Source organism: Lynx rufus, unplaced genomic scaffold, assembly GCF_022079265.1.
Source record: "Lynx rufus isolate CCGP_SWC_20201006 ecotype Redwood Valley unplaced genomic scaffold, mLynRuf1.p SCAF_33, whole genome shotgun sequence".
In the NCBI taxonomy this organism is placed as follows: Eukaryota; Metazoa; Chordata; class Mammalia; order Carnivora; family Felidae; genus Lynx; species Lynx rufus.
In genome coordinates this window covers 461,319-476,974 of record NW_025814849.1, presented here as the reverse complement: position 1 = coordinate 476,974, position 15,656 = coordinate 461,319, and the positions used below count along the sequence as shown (strand labels likewise).

The following is a 15,656-nucleotide window of genomic DNA, read 5'->3' as shown; positions in this document are numbered from 1 at the left end:
GCAGCCACAGAGGAAAATAATTACCCTGGTTTGTCTACTCCTGCCCACCCTGCACTCTTTCCCTGCTGCCTCCACGGGGCAAAGCCATTCAACAAAAGGAAATCATAATCCGGTGTGAATGTAGATTCACAAGTGATACACTGAAAGCTTGGTGAGGAAGGAGATGTTTATAAAATCACGGTAAGTCCCCGCAAAATCCTTATTAATTACAAAGAGCAAAACAGTATATTCACAGCGGGAAACACTGGCAGATACCACTTTAATTGGGTGAACAAAGTAAGCTCACTGGCAACAGGGCGAATTAAAACCATGCACCACGTAACAGGACGCAGTGAGAACACAGCACCGTTTCCGTGGCCTTCGTGCAAAAGACACAGAACCTTAATCTAATTATGAGGAAGCACCAGACAAATCCAAGCGAGCGTCTACAAAATAACGGGAATCTTCAAAGTGTCCAAATGCAACCTGTATCAATAGAATATGTACGACAAAAGCACAAAAGGATGGGGGGGGGCGGGTGACACCACACTGCTCCGAAGTAAATACATTGTACCCAGAGTAGCAAAATGTCAACACCAATCACATCGTGATAAGGTTAAAGATGCATATTAAATCCCTATAACAACCACTTAAAATTCAGAGATACAGCTTTAGAAAACGCAACAGATTAATTAAAATGGAATCACAAAATATATTTGATTAATTCAAGGGAAATCAAGAAAGAAGGAATACAGAAGGGCAAAAAAAAAGATGAGGCAAATGAACAGCAAATAGCAGAAGAACAGACATAAATCCAGTCCTATCAGTATTTACAAGAAATATAAACAGGCTACACGTACTCCTGGGAAGGACGGAGGAAACCCCACTCACCTGCGGACAGCAAGTGAGGCATAAGGGAAACAGCAGCTACCTGAAGACTGGAGAGAGAACAGAAACTGGCCGATCACGGTGGGGAGCACCCACTCAGAGCAGGACAGCTCTAAGAAAGGACTCTCCCATTTTTGCTGTATTTAGCCTGAAAGATAGTGCAATCATCCTTGTGGGAGGCCGAGGAAGCACCACCCATGGGAGGGATGCAGGAGTTTTGTTTTGTTTTGTTTTGTTTTGTTGCATGGGGGTGGAGGAGGTGGCGGGGGCAGCAGGGGGAAGCAGAGGACTGAGTCTGTAGTCTCTGAGGCAGCTAAAGAGAGAGAAGGGAATCATGGAAGGGTAAGAGCAGGAGAGGACACGCCCAAATTACACCTGCCAATATCTGTGGCTGAACCCCGAACAATGTATATGCAGACCAGCCTCAGAACGTCTCAGCTCAAGACAAAAGGTTGATGCCGAGACTGGAGTTGTGACCCAAAAGATTTCTGCGTCCAGTCCATCCAAATTAACTGTCTGCTGAGACAAAGGAGACAGCACTCAGTGGAGAATAACAAAATCCAGAGTCATGACGACATGACGTTCTTAATATCCAAGATTAATATCCAAAATTGCTCAAAATTTGAACATTTGAAAAAAGAAGTCTCGTTCAAGAGTGAAAAGACAATCAACGGAGACCAACTCTGGGATCCCTAGACGTTGGAATGACAGGAAAAGGATTTTAAAGCGAATTTATAACTGGCCTCGGTGATGGAAAAGAAAACATGCTCTCAGTGAATGAAAAGCCAAGAAATCTCAGCAGATAAATAAAAATTATAATAAAAGAACAAAATTGAACATCTAGAACTAAAGACTACAATATCTGTAAGTGAAATTTCACTGGATAAACTTAATAGCCAAATAGAGATGAAAAGGAAAGATTCGGTGAACTTGAAGATAAGTCAATAGAAGATACCCAAGTGTCAAAAGAGCAAGTATAAAAATGGGGGATAAAATGAACAGAGCCACAGGGAACTGTTATCTAATAGCAAATGATCTAAATAATATCCTATAATTGACATGCAAAGGAGTGAGGAAAAGAGACAGAAAAAAAATTTTTTTATATAAAATGGTTGAAAAGTTCCCAAAAGTGGGAGATAGACATAAATGTACAAATTCAAGGACACAACAAACCCAAGGCAAGATAAACTTGAAAACGCCATGCTTCTGCACATCGTAGTCACACTGTTGAAAGGCAGAGACAACAAACAAAGCAACAAAAAGAAAAACAACACATTGGGGCACCTGGGTGGCTCAGTCGGTTAAGCGTCCGACTCTTGGTTTCGGCTCAGGTCATGATTTCATGGTTCATGGGTTCAAGCCCCCCATTGGGCTCTGCACTCACAATGCAGAGCCTGCTTGGGATTCTGTCTCTCTCCCTCTCTCTCTGCCCCTCCCCTATTCTCATGCTCTCTATCTGTCTCAAAATAAATAAATAAACTTAAAAAAATAAAGTGCTAAACATCTTTAAAAGTGGGGAAAAAACCTTTCCAATCTAGAATTCCATAAATAGCAAAGATACTCTTCCAGAATGAGGATAAACATTTTCAGATAAAAGAAAACAAAGGGAATTAATTGCCAGCAAATATGTACTCCAAAAATACACCCAAGAGAACCCCTTCATGCTGTGGAAAAATGGCACCAGATGAAAAAACAGACCCCCAGAAAGGAATGGAAAGAAAGCATCAGAAATGGCAAAAGTCTAGATGAATACAAAAAGCTATTTTTGGGGGGGGGGGGTGGTTGTTTTTTGTTTTTTTGCTTTTCCTCTTAATTTCCTTTTAATACGTAAAACTATTTAAAGCAAAAATTATGATATTGTCTTCTAGGGCATTTAAAATGTAACTACATAAAATCACGTTAGCATAAGAGGTGGTTAAGTGGACCCACTATCTACATTTTACAAGAAGTGGTGACTCAGAGTAGAATGTGAAAAGTGTATACACTGCAATCCCTGTAGCAACCACTAGGACTATAATTCAAGAAAGTGCAGCTAAAAAACCTACAGAAAATTTAAACTTGTATTCTTTAAAATATTCAAATCATCCCCAAAAAAGGCAAGAAGGAAAGAACAGAGAAGTAACAAACAGACAAAGCAAATAGAAAACAAATAATAAAATGGTGTCTCTAAGTCTAACCACATCAGTAACTACACTAAATATCAATGGAATAATCTCTCTAACCAAAAGAGACACTGTCAAAGTAGATAAAAATACAAGACACAACTATATACTGTCTACAAGAGACACACTTTAAGGACAAAGACAAGATAAGTGAATTTGGTAGGGCTGCAGGACACAACATAAAAGGCAACTGTATTTGGGGTACATGGAGGGCTCAGTCAGTTAAGCATCCGACTTCAGCTCAGGTCATGATCTCACAGTTTGTGGGTTCAAACCCCACATCAGGCTCTGTGCCTACAGCTCAGAGCCTGGAGCCTGCTTTGGTTTCTGTGTCTCCCCCTCTCTCTGCTCCTCCCTCATTCATGTTCTGTCTCTGTCTCTCAAGAATAAGTAAAAGCTAAAAAAAAAATTTTTAAGCCAACTGTATTGGTACACATAGCAATGAAAAATTAGAAAAATTTTTAAAAAAAAGATCAACAACCCCATTTATAATATTAATTAAAACTAAAATACTAAAGAATACAGTTAATAAAAAACATGCAAGGCCTATACCCTAAAAACTACAAAGTACTTCTGAAGACGATTAAAAACGTAAATAAAATGGAGAAATACGCCATGTTCGTGGACTGAAAGATTCCATGTTGCTAAGATGGCAATTTTCCATACGTTGATCTATATGTGAATCACGTGAATGTTGAATCCCAGCTAATGGTGTGCATGCTGAACTACGTAGAAGAAAGGGAACGGATATGTGCAGTTTACTTCCAAATGCATCCAAAAACAAGATGGATTGATGGATGGAGATGTAAGTGATGAGGCAAGTGTGGCAAAATAGTCATGGTAGCGTCTACGTGGTGGACGTAAGGATTCTCCCCATCAATTTCTTTCAACTTTGCTCTACGTCTGAGATTTTTCACAATAAAATGCTGGGGAAACTACAATTATGAAATACTTCCCACATCTGAAAGAGCACGGGGAATGGCAAAATGAACAAATGAACACTCGTAACTCCGACCAACATGCTTGACAAATTAAGACACACAGACACAGCTGAAGCTCCCTGGGTACGTTCACACCAGCTCCCTCGCTGCTGGTGTTCACGATGCCCACGCGTGTTTTGTGCCGCTGACTACACACGAACGCATTTACACACAGCAAACAGAACTGTACTGCATGTTCTCAACTGTATCCTGCTGTAGGTATGAGTTGATAATTTGCTCTCCTCTTCCCCTTCAACTTAGAATTTAGAGACTCATCCAACAACTGTGACAAGAAGTCATTGTATATATATTTAGCTTAGTTATTTATCCATTCTGTCTGATGGACGCTGCAGCAAAACCATTATCAAGATGTGGCCTCTCTGAGCAGACGATGGTAGCCAAGCACTCAGATTCTGGGAATGGAAAGGCCTGGGTTCAGATCCTGACTTCGTGGTTTCAGGGCCTTGAGGACGTCACGTATCTTTCCGAGGCTCCGCAGGACGGGATGAGGGAGACCAGCTGTCTTGTCCCTTCTCTCTTTGCACTGCCCAGTCTCTGGCCAAGGCCCACCACTGGTCAAACCAAACCAGAGGAGAGACACATGCACCTTCACACACACACGCACCTACGTGCATGTGCACACACACGCGCAGAAACAATCATCCAGTGATATACTGGATGTAACGGGGCCACGCCTGGCAAACATTACGATCAGGGAGCTGGTGCCCGGGACAAGGCAACCCTAAGGAGGGAGAGGAAAGAGGGTCATGAGTCTGAGTGACAAGGTCAGGCACAGTCACATCCCAGCCACTTGGAGACAAAAACCTGGCACAAGGGAACACCCACCACAACTGCTGCTGCCCCACTATGCCCACGGGCAAGAGAATATCCTGAAGATAATCATGTCAACCTCCTAGCACAACTTCCAGGATCAGTGATAAGTATCGGGAGCGCCTGGGTGGCTCAGTCAGTTGAGTGTCAGACTTCAGCTCAGGTCATTATCTGCTGGTTCGTGGGTTTGGAGCCCGCGTCGGGCTCTGTGCTGACAGCTCAGAGCCTGGAGCCTGCTTCAATTCTGTCTCCCTCTCCCTCTCTGTCCCCTTCCCTGCTCTCTCGCTCTCGCTCTCTCTCTCTCTCTCAAAAACAAAATAAACATTAAAAAAGTTCAAGGGGCGCCTGGGTAGCTCAGTCGGTTAAGCATCTGATTTCAGCTCAGGTCATGATCTTGTGGTTCGTGGGTTCGAGCCCCACATCGGGCTCTGTGCTGACGGCTCAGAGCCTGGAGCCTGCTTCAATTTCTGTGTCGTTCTCCCTCCCTCTCTCTGCCCCCACCCCTCACCTCACTCTCTCTCAAAAATAAAAATAAACATTTAAAAAAACCCAAAACATCCAAGCGTGGCTTGGCCCAGCTCATCATTCACTCCATTTTCAGGCACCACTATAATCTGGGAATACTCCAATTTTCCAAAATTGTGACCTGGTCTAAAGCTCTCTGCGCAAATCGAAATCCCCTTTCATAGTTAGAATCCTCAAGCCTCTGACATTGACACTCGTTCCTGCCAGCCTCCGTCAGAGCTCCCAGACTCCAGCGCACTTGGGAGGGAGAACAAGGCAGAGGTGGGGCCACTCGCCATGTACTAAGTAATGGAAACAGGCTGACTAAACTCGGCGGGGCTAGTCGAACATGCTGAGCAAGTCATGGTTTGTTTGGGAAATGATCACCTGCCTCCTTCCTAAGCTCTGCCGAAATCTCAGCCCTACGCTCTAGACTTGATCTGGGCTTCACGACCGCAGGTGTCAGAGCTCCTGTGTCTGGGAAATCGGAGTTTTCCTTGGGGAGGAAATTAATAAAGCCCGGATTTGTGGCGCACCTGAGTCACGTTCACCAAACAGGTTGCTGGTTTTTTTGTTAAGCGTGAAAGTAAGCGCTGAGATTATTAACATCCGAAACGGGGGACCATGAGACAGGTATGGGCTCTGAAGCGGGCAGACCTGGCTGGAGTCCTGGCTCTGTCCCCTTCTGGCCCTGCGACCCTCGGGCAAGTGACCAAGTGCTTCGGAGCCCGTTCCTTATCTCTAAGTAGTGGACACAGGGAAGTTCCAGAGCTGTCCTGAGGATGATACGAGATAATACACATAGAGTCTAATGGGGACCCTGGAACGTGACAGGTGCTCGTTCGGTAGCTGTGGTGAGTATCGGGTCCCCCGCAGCGGGTACTGGAGGAAGCATCCAGAATCCACTCAGATGCTGCCGACAGTGGCACAAACATCACGGGCAAAATCACGGCCAAGTGCCTTCCTGCGTGATCTTGTTTCCTCTTCGCAGCCTTCCTGAAGGACAGGTGCTAGGACTAGTTTTATTACACAAGACAGGAAGGGAAGGCTCAGAGAGGTGCAGTAACTTGCACAAAGTCACAGAGTCAGTAAGGAGGAGCTCAGATCTGACCACAAGCCTCACTAACTCTAACCACTCGGAAAACGTGCCCCCCGAGAGTGTCCCGGGAACACCACACTCTTTGGTCATATTGCCCCACCCATGTACATCCTCCCGTTTTCCTTTCATTAGTCAAAAGCTACCCATCCTCCGTAGGCTCCTCCTCTGGGAAGCCTGCCCTGGTTAACTCCTGCGGACTGCACTGATGTCCCTTCTCTGGCTTCACTCCCTGTCCACACAGCTTCCTCAGGGGCTTACTGCATTTCTAGGTGATGCTTCGAGTCAAGAACGTTCAGTCCCCTCAAAGCCTTCTAGAGCCCCTGAGGGCACAGACAATCTTCCTTAGTTCCAGAACCCAGCAGACAAAGTCTTAACGAGTTGCTTATTGGCTCACTTCTTTACGTACATTCAAATAAGAAGTGACCAGGAAGAACCAAGACTGTTCTATAATATTCATTTCTAATTGACTTCTTTAAAAATTACCACATTAGGGGCTCCTGGCTGGCTCAGTCAGTAGGTAGAGCCTACTGATAAAACAGATGAATAAGTAAATAAATTTTTACCAAAATTACCACATTCTAGGGAAGAATCACTGATAGATGCCGAAATTCATGAGCCAAAGTATAATGTGAAGAAGGATATTTGCATAGTCTCCAAGTATCTTCCCAGATGTTTTTATTCCTAATTACAAAGAGTGGGAAAACAAATTTGCTGTGGAGAGCTAAGTAACCAAGGTCAACATCACCGGTGATAAGACACAGACAACATCACCTACCTCCTGTATGACGCACTGAGGACACAGCCCCTCGTTGGCTTTCCGCCCAATATGCACATCCTTGACCTAATCAGGAGAAAGCCTCAGATAAACTCAAGCTGAGAAATATTCTCAAAAATAACTGGCCGGCATGCCTCAAAACTATGAAGGTCATGAAAGAGAAAAAAAAAGACTAGGGAACAGAATTCGGCAGACTAAGGTGACAGGACATCTTGATGCAATGTGGGACCCTGAACTAGACCCTGGGGCAGAAAAAGGGCATTATGGGAACAACTGAAAGTTGTTTGGTTTTCTTTTACGATTTTTTTAAGCTTATTTTTTTTAATCTATTCATTTTTGAGAGAGAGAGACACAGAGCACAAGTAGGGGAGGAACAGAGAGAGAAGGAGACACAGAATCCAAAGCAGCTCCAGGCTCTGAGCTGTCAGCACAGAGCCTGACGTGGGGCTCGAACCCACGAACTGTGAGATCATGACCTGAGCCGAAGTCGGATGCTCAACCAACCGAGCCACCCAGGCGCCCCTATTTACTTATTTTTTTTGAGAGAGAGAAAAGCATGAGTGGGGGAGCAGCAGAGAAGGAGGAGAGAGAATCTCAAGCAAGTTCTGCACAGATCCTGACATAGGGCTCAAACTCATAAAACTGTGAGATCATGACCTGAGCTGAAACCAAGATCCAACGCTTAACCGACTGAGCCACCCAGGCGCCCTGGAAGTTTTTAATAATGCCTGTAGGTGGGTTAATAATTTATACCCACGTTAACTTCCCACTTTTTGTTTGTTTGTTTCTTCCAAGATTTCATCTCCTATAGCTTTGATACTCACACTGTGTTTATGTGCAATGTCAGCCTTAGGAGACACTGGAGCTTTTGAAACTTTTCCCTAAGTCTAAAGTTATTCCAAAACAAAATGTTTTAAAAATAAATGAAATAAAATGTAAATATGCTGTGTTCTGCTTGTTTCCATCATGGCACTTAGCATGGGTTCCAGTTACGCATAATTTTGCTCACTTGCTTCTTTACTGTCCTCCTCCATTGAGAATGTGAACTTGAACTTGGGAGTGTGAACTCAATTCCCTACAGCACATGCTCAACCCCCTTGTAAATAGAGACCAGGTTGGGGGCTCCTGGGTGGCTCAGTCGTTTAAGCATCCGACTTCGGCTCAGCTCATGATCTCACAGTCTGTGAGTTCGAGCCCCACGTCAGGCTCTGTGCTGACAGCTCGGAGCCTGGAGCCTGCTTCCGATTCTGTGTTTCCCTCTCTGTCTGTTCCTCCCCTGCTCGCACTCTCTCTCTCAAAAATAAATGTTAAAAAAAAAATATTCAAATAGAGGCCAGGCTGCAAGTTCACAGTTTTCTGCGGGTTGAGGATACGTACTTAGAACTTAGTAGTGTTTTGTTGTTGTTCCTGAAATTTATTTTTATAACACCCTTTCACAGGAACAAGTTATATTGGGTTCTATTTACGGTGCCAAATGTTAGCTTTCCTTTTTAAATATATATATGTTTTTTAAGTATTTTTAATTCAAAGAAAAAAATAAATAAAAAGTGCAAGAAGGCACATGGATATGACCTCACTTAACGAAGGAGGAACACGGTGGTACCTAACGTGACAAAAAGACTGCAAAGGTGATGTGTGAATTACTGAAGTTCAGTGATTACTATCAGTGATTACTGACAGACCATGTCTGATCAGAAATGGTGAATCGTTTCTCACGTTACAGCCAAGAGGACTCTCTTGCCAGATTTGGAGACTCAAAGGGTAAGCCTTCAATAGCTATGAAGCTGTTATTTATTTACATCGTGAATTCATACAGTCCTGACAATTCATACCCTATGTCCAAGAACAATGCTTTGCAATACCTCCAAATTCATTTATTCATCCAACAAATGTTTGCTGAGCACTTAGTATGTACCACATACTGTTCTAGATCCTTAGGACACATCAAAGGAGATCAAAGTCCCTGCCTCATAGACCTCACATTCTAGCCAGAAGAGGTGAACCATTAATAATGATACGTTAGGTCACTGACACGTCAAGTGATATGTCAGAAATCAGAGCAGGGCAGGGGGTAGTGGGACAGGGGTCGAGTGTTAAATTGGGAGGGGGCGGGGTCCTTGAGAACACTGGTGGCTGTTGCTGACGGAGTGAGGGCGAGAGTCATAGCAGATGAGCTCAAGAAGATGATGAGGCCAGATCATACGGGGCCTGTAGGCCGGTGGAAGGACTCTGGCTTTTGCACAAGAAGAGACTTGAGGGGACAAGGGAGGAGGCAGGCAGGCTCTTGTAGGGGTCCAGCCGAGAGAGGACCCTGGCTAGCACCTGGGTCACAGCGATGGAGGAAGTTCGATTCCGGATACGTGCAAGGAAGCACCCCACGGTCTGCTGTCACTCATACGTAGAGTGTCAGAGAATGAGAAAAGCCAATCACGGTTATTAGGGATTTGGCCTCAGCTACCAGATGATGATGGAAGAACCTGTCTGAGCACAAAGTTGACACTTCAGAGTCACTCAAGGCATATGCTGTCCCCGTGTGTAGAAGGGGAAACTATGGCACAGAGAGATTAAGCAACCTGCCCAAGGTCACACAGCTGGAACGTGGCAGAGGCAGGATTCAAACACGGGCAGCCTGGCTCCAGAGCCCATGATCTTAACCACTGCTTAACGGGACGGGAGGTCGGCCCAAGGGGCTCTCTGTGGGAGCTGAGAAAGGGCTGTTTTAATAAATCAGGCATAAATTCTCCGGGGTCTCTCGGGGACATTATATTTGGAGCGGGGAAGATTTCGGGGCATTTCAACCTTTCCTGGAAGTGTAACAAAGACCTACCTGAGCCCAGCCTAGCACTGCCTTCCCGACAGCCCCCGGCCCCTCCCAACCACTTTACTACCCCTTTGCTGAAAGGCTTTGCAAGGCATGGCCAGATTCAGATACTAATGTTTAACAGAAGCTATTTCGGTATTAGAGATTAATCAACTCAAGTGTTGTTCAAACTGGCCCCGATACGACGTGCGGTCGGAAGCACAGCCACGTGACAAGTGAAGACGCACACGTCTGCCCCCCGCCCCCTTCCATGCGTCTCCGGCTCTGCACTTAGATCTCGGCAAATCTTTCGCACGTTCCTGCTTTGATCCAAGGCCTCTTCCGAGCCAGGGTGAAATATGCCACATTTCATTCATAAAAGACACGATCAGAACAGACAATCGGTTATGCTGGGAAATAACACGTTTCCCCAGGCCTAAAAACAGTGTTTCATTCTGAGAGATTGAATATACAAATGGGCCAAGTACAGTAACAAAACTCCGACCCGCCACCTTGCAGCGACCAGGACCAAAGGGCGGACCACACAGCCTCTGCAGTCAGTCGCCAGCCCAGAAAGGTCTGAACTTGGGGTGTGGCTGCCGGCTTCCCTTGTTATTGCCTCTGCTTCTTGCTCTGGGCCAAGCAGAAAAGGCCACCATAGAGGATGCTCACTTCTCGTTAACCAACCTCCAGCCTCCCCACACCGGCAGCCTCCGACCCGAGCAGACCCAAGCCTTCCCTGGCTTCCACCAGGAGCCCCCCGACTCCCGCCCGCCCTGGAGTCTCCTCCAGACACAGGTGATGGTGACTGGCTCCCTTGGCGTAGGAAGCTCTGACTCGTTTGTTCTCAGTTGGGTGAGCCACAATTTCAGAGCCTTCTTTCTCTGGCCACGAAACAGAGCATAACAAAGAACAGTCCTGGGGCGCCTGGGGGACTCAGTCGGTCGAGCAACCGACTTTGGCTCAGGTCATGATCTCACGGTCTGTGAGTTCGAGCCCCGCGTCAGGCTCTGTGCTGACGGCTCGGAGCCTGGAACCTGCTTCAGATTCTGTGTCTCCCTCTCTCTCTGCCCCTCCCCCGCTCACACTCTGTCTCTGTCTCAAAAATAAATAAAAACACTTTGGATTCTGTGTCTCCCTCTCTCTCTGCCCCTCCCCCACTCATACTCTGTCTCTGTCTCAAAAATAAATAAAAACACTTCGGATTCTGTGTCTCCCTCTCTCTCTGCCTCTCCCCTGCTCACACTCTGTCTCTGTCTCAGAAATAAATAAACATTTAAAAAAAATTTGTTTTAAAAAAGAACAGTCCTATGTAGGGACGGAGGACGACAAGAGACTCGATGCTGACCCAGAATGGTTCAACGGGTGGAGATTGGTCCCCATCGGGACATGGAGGACGGCCCAGAAGAGTGTTTCAAATGGGGGTTCCTGGCTCACAAATGCAGACCCGTGCCCGAAACCCAGTGCTCGCCCTACTCATGACTTCAGCAGGTAACCCCTAAACTCTCCAAGTCTCTTTCCACACCCACAGTTCGCGCTCCACCTCCCAAGGCAAAGTCCCTGTGAGAACCCACTTCAGCGCTCCAATCGACTTCGGCGGGAGGGAAGCGTACTCGAGGGTTTCTGCTCACCGCCACGATGACGCTTCGGGGCCCCCTGCACTCTCCACGTGGGGTCCTCTTCCAGCCGCATCGGCCTCCGCCTCCCTAAGTTAACCCTCAGCTCTGGGATGGCTGGTGGGCGTGCATAGCCCGGGTGCGCCAGCTGCCCGTCCTGTCTGCCAGGCGGGAAGGGGGTGCTATGAGGGGACGAAGGGCCCCCAGGGCCTTCCAGAGCCGACCACTGCACACCCAACACTCTCTAGCTGTGCGACCTCGGGCCAGCTCCTTACCCTCTCTGTGCCTCAGGAAAAATAGCGATAACGGCAGTACTCGTCTCCTTGAGTCGTTTGTTGGCAGAATTCCGTGAGTCCGTGCATGTCAACAGCTTCGAATGTGGCCCAGACCGTTCTCCGTCCCCCATCATTTATGTCATTTCCCTGGCCTGAAATGCCTTCCCAACCAGGCTCCCCTGGCCACCAGACCATCAGCTCTCCCTTTCCTCAAACTCCTCACCCAACAATGTTCTCTCTACACCAAGGAGGGCAAATAAGTTAAATGTCAACCACTCCACCTTCGCAGGGACTGGTAGGGGCTGCAGGGACTCCTGGGCTCAACGCTGCAGTCCATTAACACTGTCTGCCACGGCAGGGGGGAGCGCTGAAGAGCTGTGGTCGATTAGTGATGTCTGCCCGCACAGGAGGCACGCACTCTGTGGTATGAGTGCAGAAGCCAGACCCCTGCCCTCCTGGGGCTATTGCAAGCATCTGAAGCTAAGGGAATCTCTGTAGGGCCAGAGCCGGGCTTTAGACCACGCCAGCCCCACCACTGGAGTGGCTGGGACAGGACTGGGTCCAAGCTAAGTTCTGACTCAGTTGTCACCGAGACTAACTCAAGCGGCTCCAGATAGGAACCGTGCTTCCTGCAGACGGCTAAACCCCTCTTGGGATCTGCCAGAGCCCAGAGCCTCGGGATCCTTTCAACTCGAACGAACACACTCCCCAACAGGTGCGGGGTCTGGCATTAACGATCCATTCCCACGTCTCGCCTGCAACCAAACAAAGCAAGCCTTGCTGGGCAGCCCCCTGGCCTCTGAGCGCTAGGGGGTAACCACAGGCTAGCCTCCGGTGTTGAGACCAGGCACTGTGCCAAGAGCCTCACTAACCTGATCAACCCCCACGGCAACCCCGAGAGACGCGCCCCGTCAGTATCCCGACCTTACGGATGAGGAAACAGAAGCCCAGAGAAGCTAGAAGGCTTGCCCCAGGACGGAGCCACAGATCCGACCGGTATCCCACGAAGCTTCGTGAGCAAAACAAGCTGAAGACGGGTTTGCCCCCCAGCACAGAGAAGCTCCCCACTTTTCGCAACCCTAAAACTGCATCTTCATCGTACAGATAGAGACTGCTGGTTTCCTTGACCAAAGGATTCTTTACCGACGAAAGCCTGAGAGGTCGGGGACACTATCTCAGAAAGCTCGGTCGCGTAGTCAGAAGGTGGAATTCATCTGCAAAGTTTCGCCTTACGGGCAGCAAAGACAGGGTTCTGTCCGCCAAGTCAAGGCCGGCAGTGACAGGTTCAGACTATCATGTGACAGCTTAGCTCCCAGCCTGAAATGCTGCTCTCAGAGCACCTGTTTTTATTCCTGGCTTCACAGCAGAATAACCCAGGGAGCTTACAGAAAATGCAGGTGCCCAGGGCCCACCCCCAAATATCCTGCTTTACTCTGTCATCTTGCGTCGGTCCCCATCCCGTGTCCGTCAGTCTCCTCGCTATCCTGGGCACTCGGCAGACGACCAACACCCCATTCCTAACGGACAGCTCATTGACCGCAAGCTGACTTCTCCCCCGCCCGACCCGGCCCGGCCACTTACCTGAGAGTGAAGTGGTCTGCCACAGAGCCACTGGTCAGGGAGACCAAAAAGGTGGCCGTGTCCCCTTCCCGGACGAGGTTCAGGGGCACCGAGACGACGACGTTCTCGTCCAGGCTCACCAGGGACCACTTGAGGTCGTCCTGGGTCGGGTAGACCACCACACTCCCGATCCTCTCCCGGGCCGGAGACGCCTGCCGGGGGCCGTCCTGGCCGGAGTGGATGTTGTTCTCCCACTTGCCGTCCTCCTCCAGCAGGCACTGGCCGGCCTGGTCGGCCGGGTAGAGCGAGAAGAAGAGCTCCATGGCGGTGCCGCCCAGCAGGGCAGGGATCTCCTCCTCGGGCTCCAGGTCTAGCCCGGAGCTGAACCACTCGGGAAGCAGCTCCAGCTCGGCCACACACAGCCCCGGGTCCCCTCGCAGCCGGCAGCTGGCCGCCACCTCTCTGGCCTCGGGGAAGGCGAACATCTTGACGCACGGGAGGTCTTCCTCGGGGTCGCCGTCATCCCAGTGCGTGCCAGTCACGTAGAACAGCGTCTGCACCTTGGGCCTGTTGGAGTAGACGGAGCTGTCGAGGATGTGAGATTTCAGCTTCCAGTTGAAGGGAAACTTCTCCGTGTTTCCGAAGGACGTGGAGGTCAACAAGAGGTCCTGGGGGATGGGCTTCTCCGCTGAAAACGGGCCATAGCTGGCGTTGACGGTCGGGGGGCTCCGGGCCCGGTAGATGAACAGTGACTCCACCCGGGCCTGCAGACTGGAGTTCCTCGTGACGTCCTGGTTGGCCTCTTTCAGGAAGAAGGCTTCCTCCGCGTCAGCGATGCGCAGGCTCGTGGGCAGGTAGGCAGGGAGCGAGGAGAACCTCTGCAGGCTGTCCACGATCCCTCGGCTCTCGGTCTCTGTGCGGGAGAGGAAAGCAGAGGAAGAATGAAGGCCGGGCCCCAGCGTGAGGGGCACAGTCTGCCCCCGCCGCCCCCTGGCCACGCCGGGCCCCAGCACAGGGCTCTTCGGGGACTCCCCCAAAGCAGCCGGTGTTGAGTGGGAAGGAGCCCATTTGCCACCGATCCGACAGCCTGCGGGCTCACAGGACCTCTCTGTGGGGTCACCCCACAGACAGGAGGCTGCACACCCGTGATGCCCACCCGAGCCCACGTGCCATCGTGGGGCACCTCCACCTGCTGCGTCGTTCGGATACTTACGCTTCTGCCCATCCCTCCCAGACGCGCCGCACGTTCCGACATCTCCACGATTCTTTTTTTAAGGGGATTCTTTAGTGTCTATTTATTTATTTTTGAGACGGGGGGAGGGAGAGAGAGAGAATTCCGAGCAGGCTCCACACGCTGTCAGCGCAGAGCCCGACGCGGGGCTCGAACTCACGAACTGTGAGACCACGACCTGAGCCAAAATAGTCAGATGCTTAACCGACTGAGCCCCCACCCAGGCGCCCCGACATCTCCGTGACTCTTACTTTAACGAGGGCGAAGCTATGGCTCAGCACTCCCGCTTCTAGAAAGCTCTCCTCCCGAAATACCAGGGAGAATGCACAGACATTGATTTATCTACAAGGATGTCGGCTGAAGTTTCACTTTGCGAACAAACTGAGGAGCGCGTGTGCTGGGGCCAGGGGCCTGCATGTGAATCCTGAAGCCGCCACGTCCTGACTGATCGACCTGAGCAAGTGACTTTAGCCTCTCTGTCCCTCAAATGTCCTCATATAAAGTAGGAGGTAAACAGAAGTCCTACCCTACTGGGTTATTGTAGGAATTAATGAGTCGGTAAACATGAAGTGCTCAGGACCGTGCTGACCCCCATAAACATCAGCCAGTCTTTGCCTGTTACTGTTACTATTACCACTACCTGTTCAATGAAACCATTCTAAGGATTTATTCACAGAAAATGACATAAACTGTACATTGTTAATTTTAAAAAATTTTTGCAACACAGAGACAGAGTGTGAGCAGGGAAGGGGCAGAGAGAGAGGGAGACACAGTATCTGAAACAGGCTCCAGGCTCCGAGCCGTCAGCACAGAGCCCGACGTGGGGCTCGAACCCACAAACCGTGAGATTGTGACCCGAGCCGAGGTCGGACGCTCAACCGACTGAGCCACCTAGGCGCCCCTACACTGCACATTTTTACAGTGGATAACAGGCAGCTCTAAGAAAAAATGAGGTA

The 15,656-nt window shown here is 49.1% G+C and overlaps 1 protein-coding gene across 1 annotated transcript in view; it reads right to left on the bottom strand.

Annotated features, from left to right (window-relative positions):
• TMEM132B (transmembrane protein 132B) overlaps positions 1 to 14,724 on the bottom strand; it is a 216,224-nt gene extending 201,500 nt beyond the window's left edge. The window contains exons 1-2 of the mRNA XM_047093190.1: positions 14,613 to 14,724; positions 13,491 to 14,382 (exon numbers count right to left, since the gene is read on the bottom strand). Of these exons, the coding sequence (XP_046949146.1) occupies positions 13,491 to 14,382; positions 14,613 to 14,724 (1,004 nt within the window). The remainder of the gene's footprint in view (positions 1 to 13,490; positions 14,383 to 14,612) is intronic.
• Between the last annotated feature and the right edge of the window lie 932 nt (positions 14,725 to 15,656).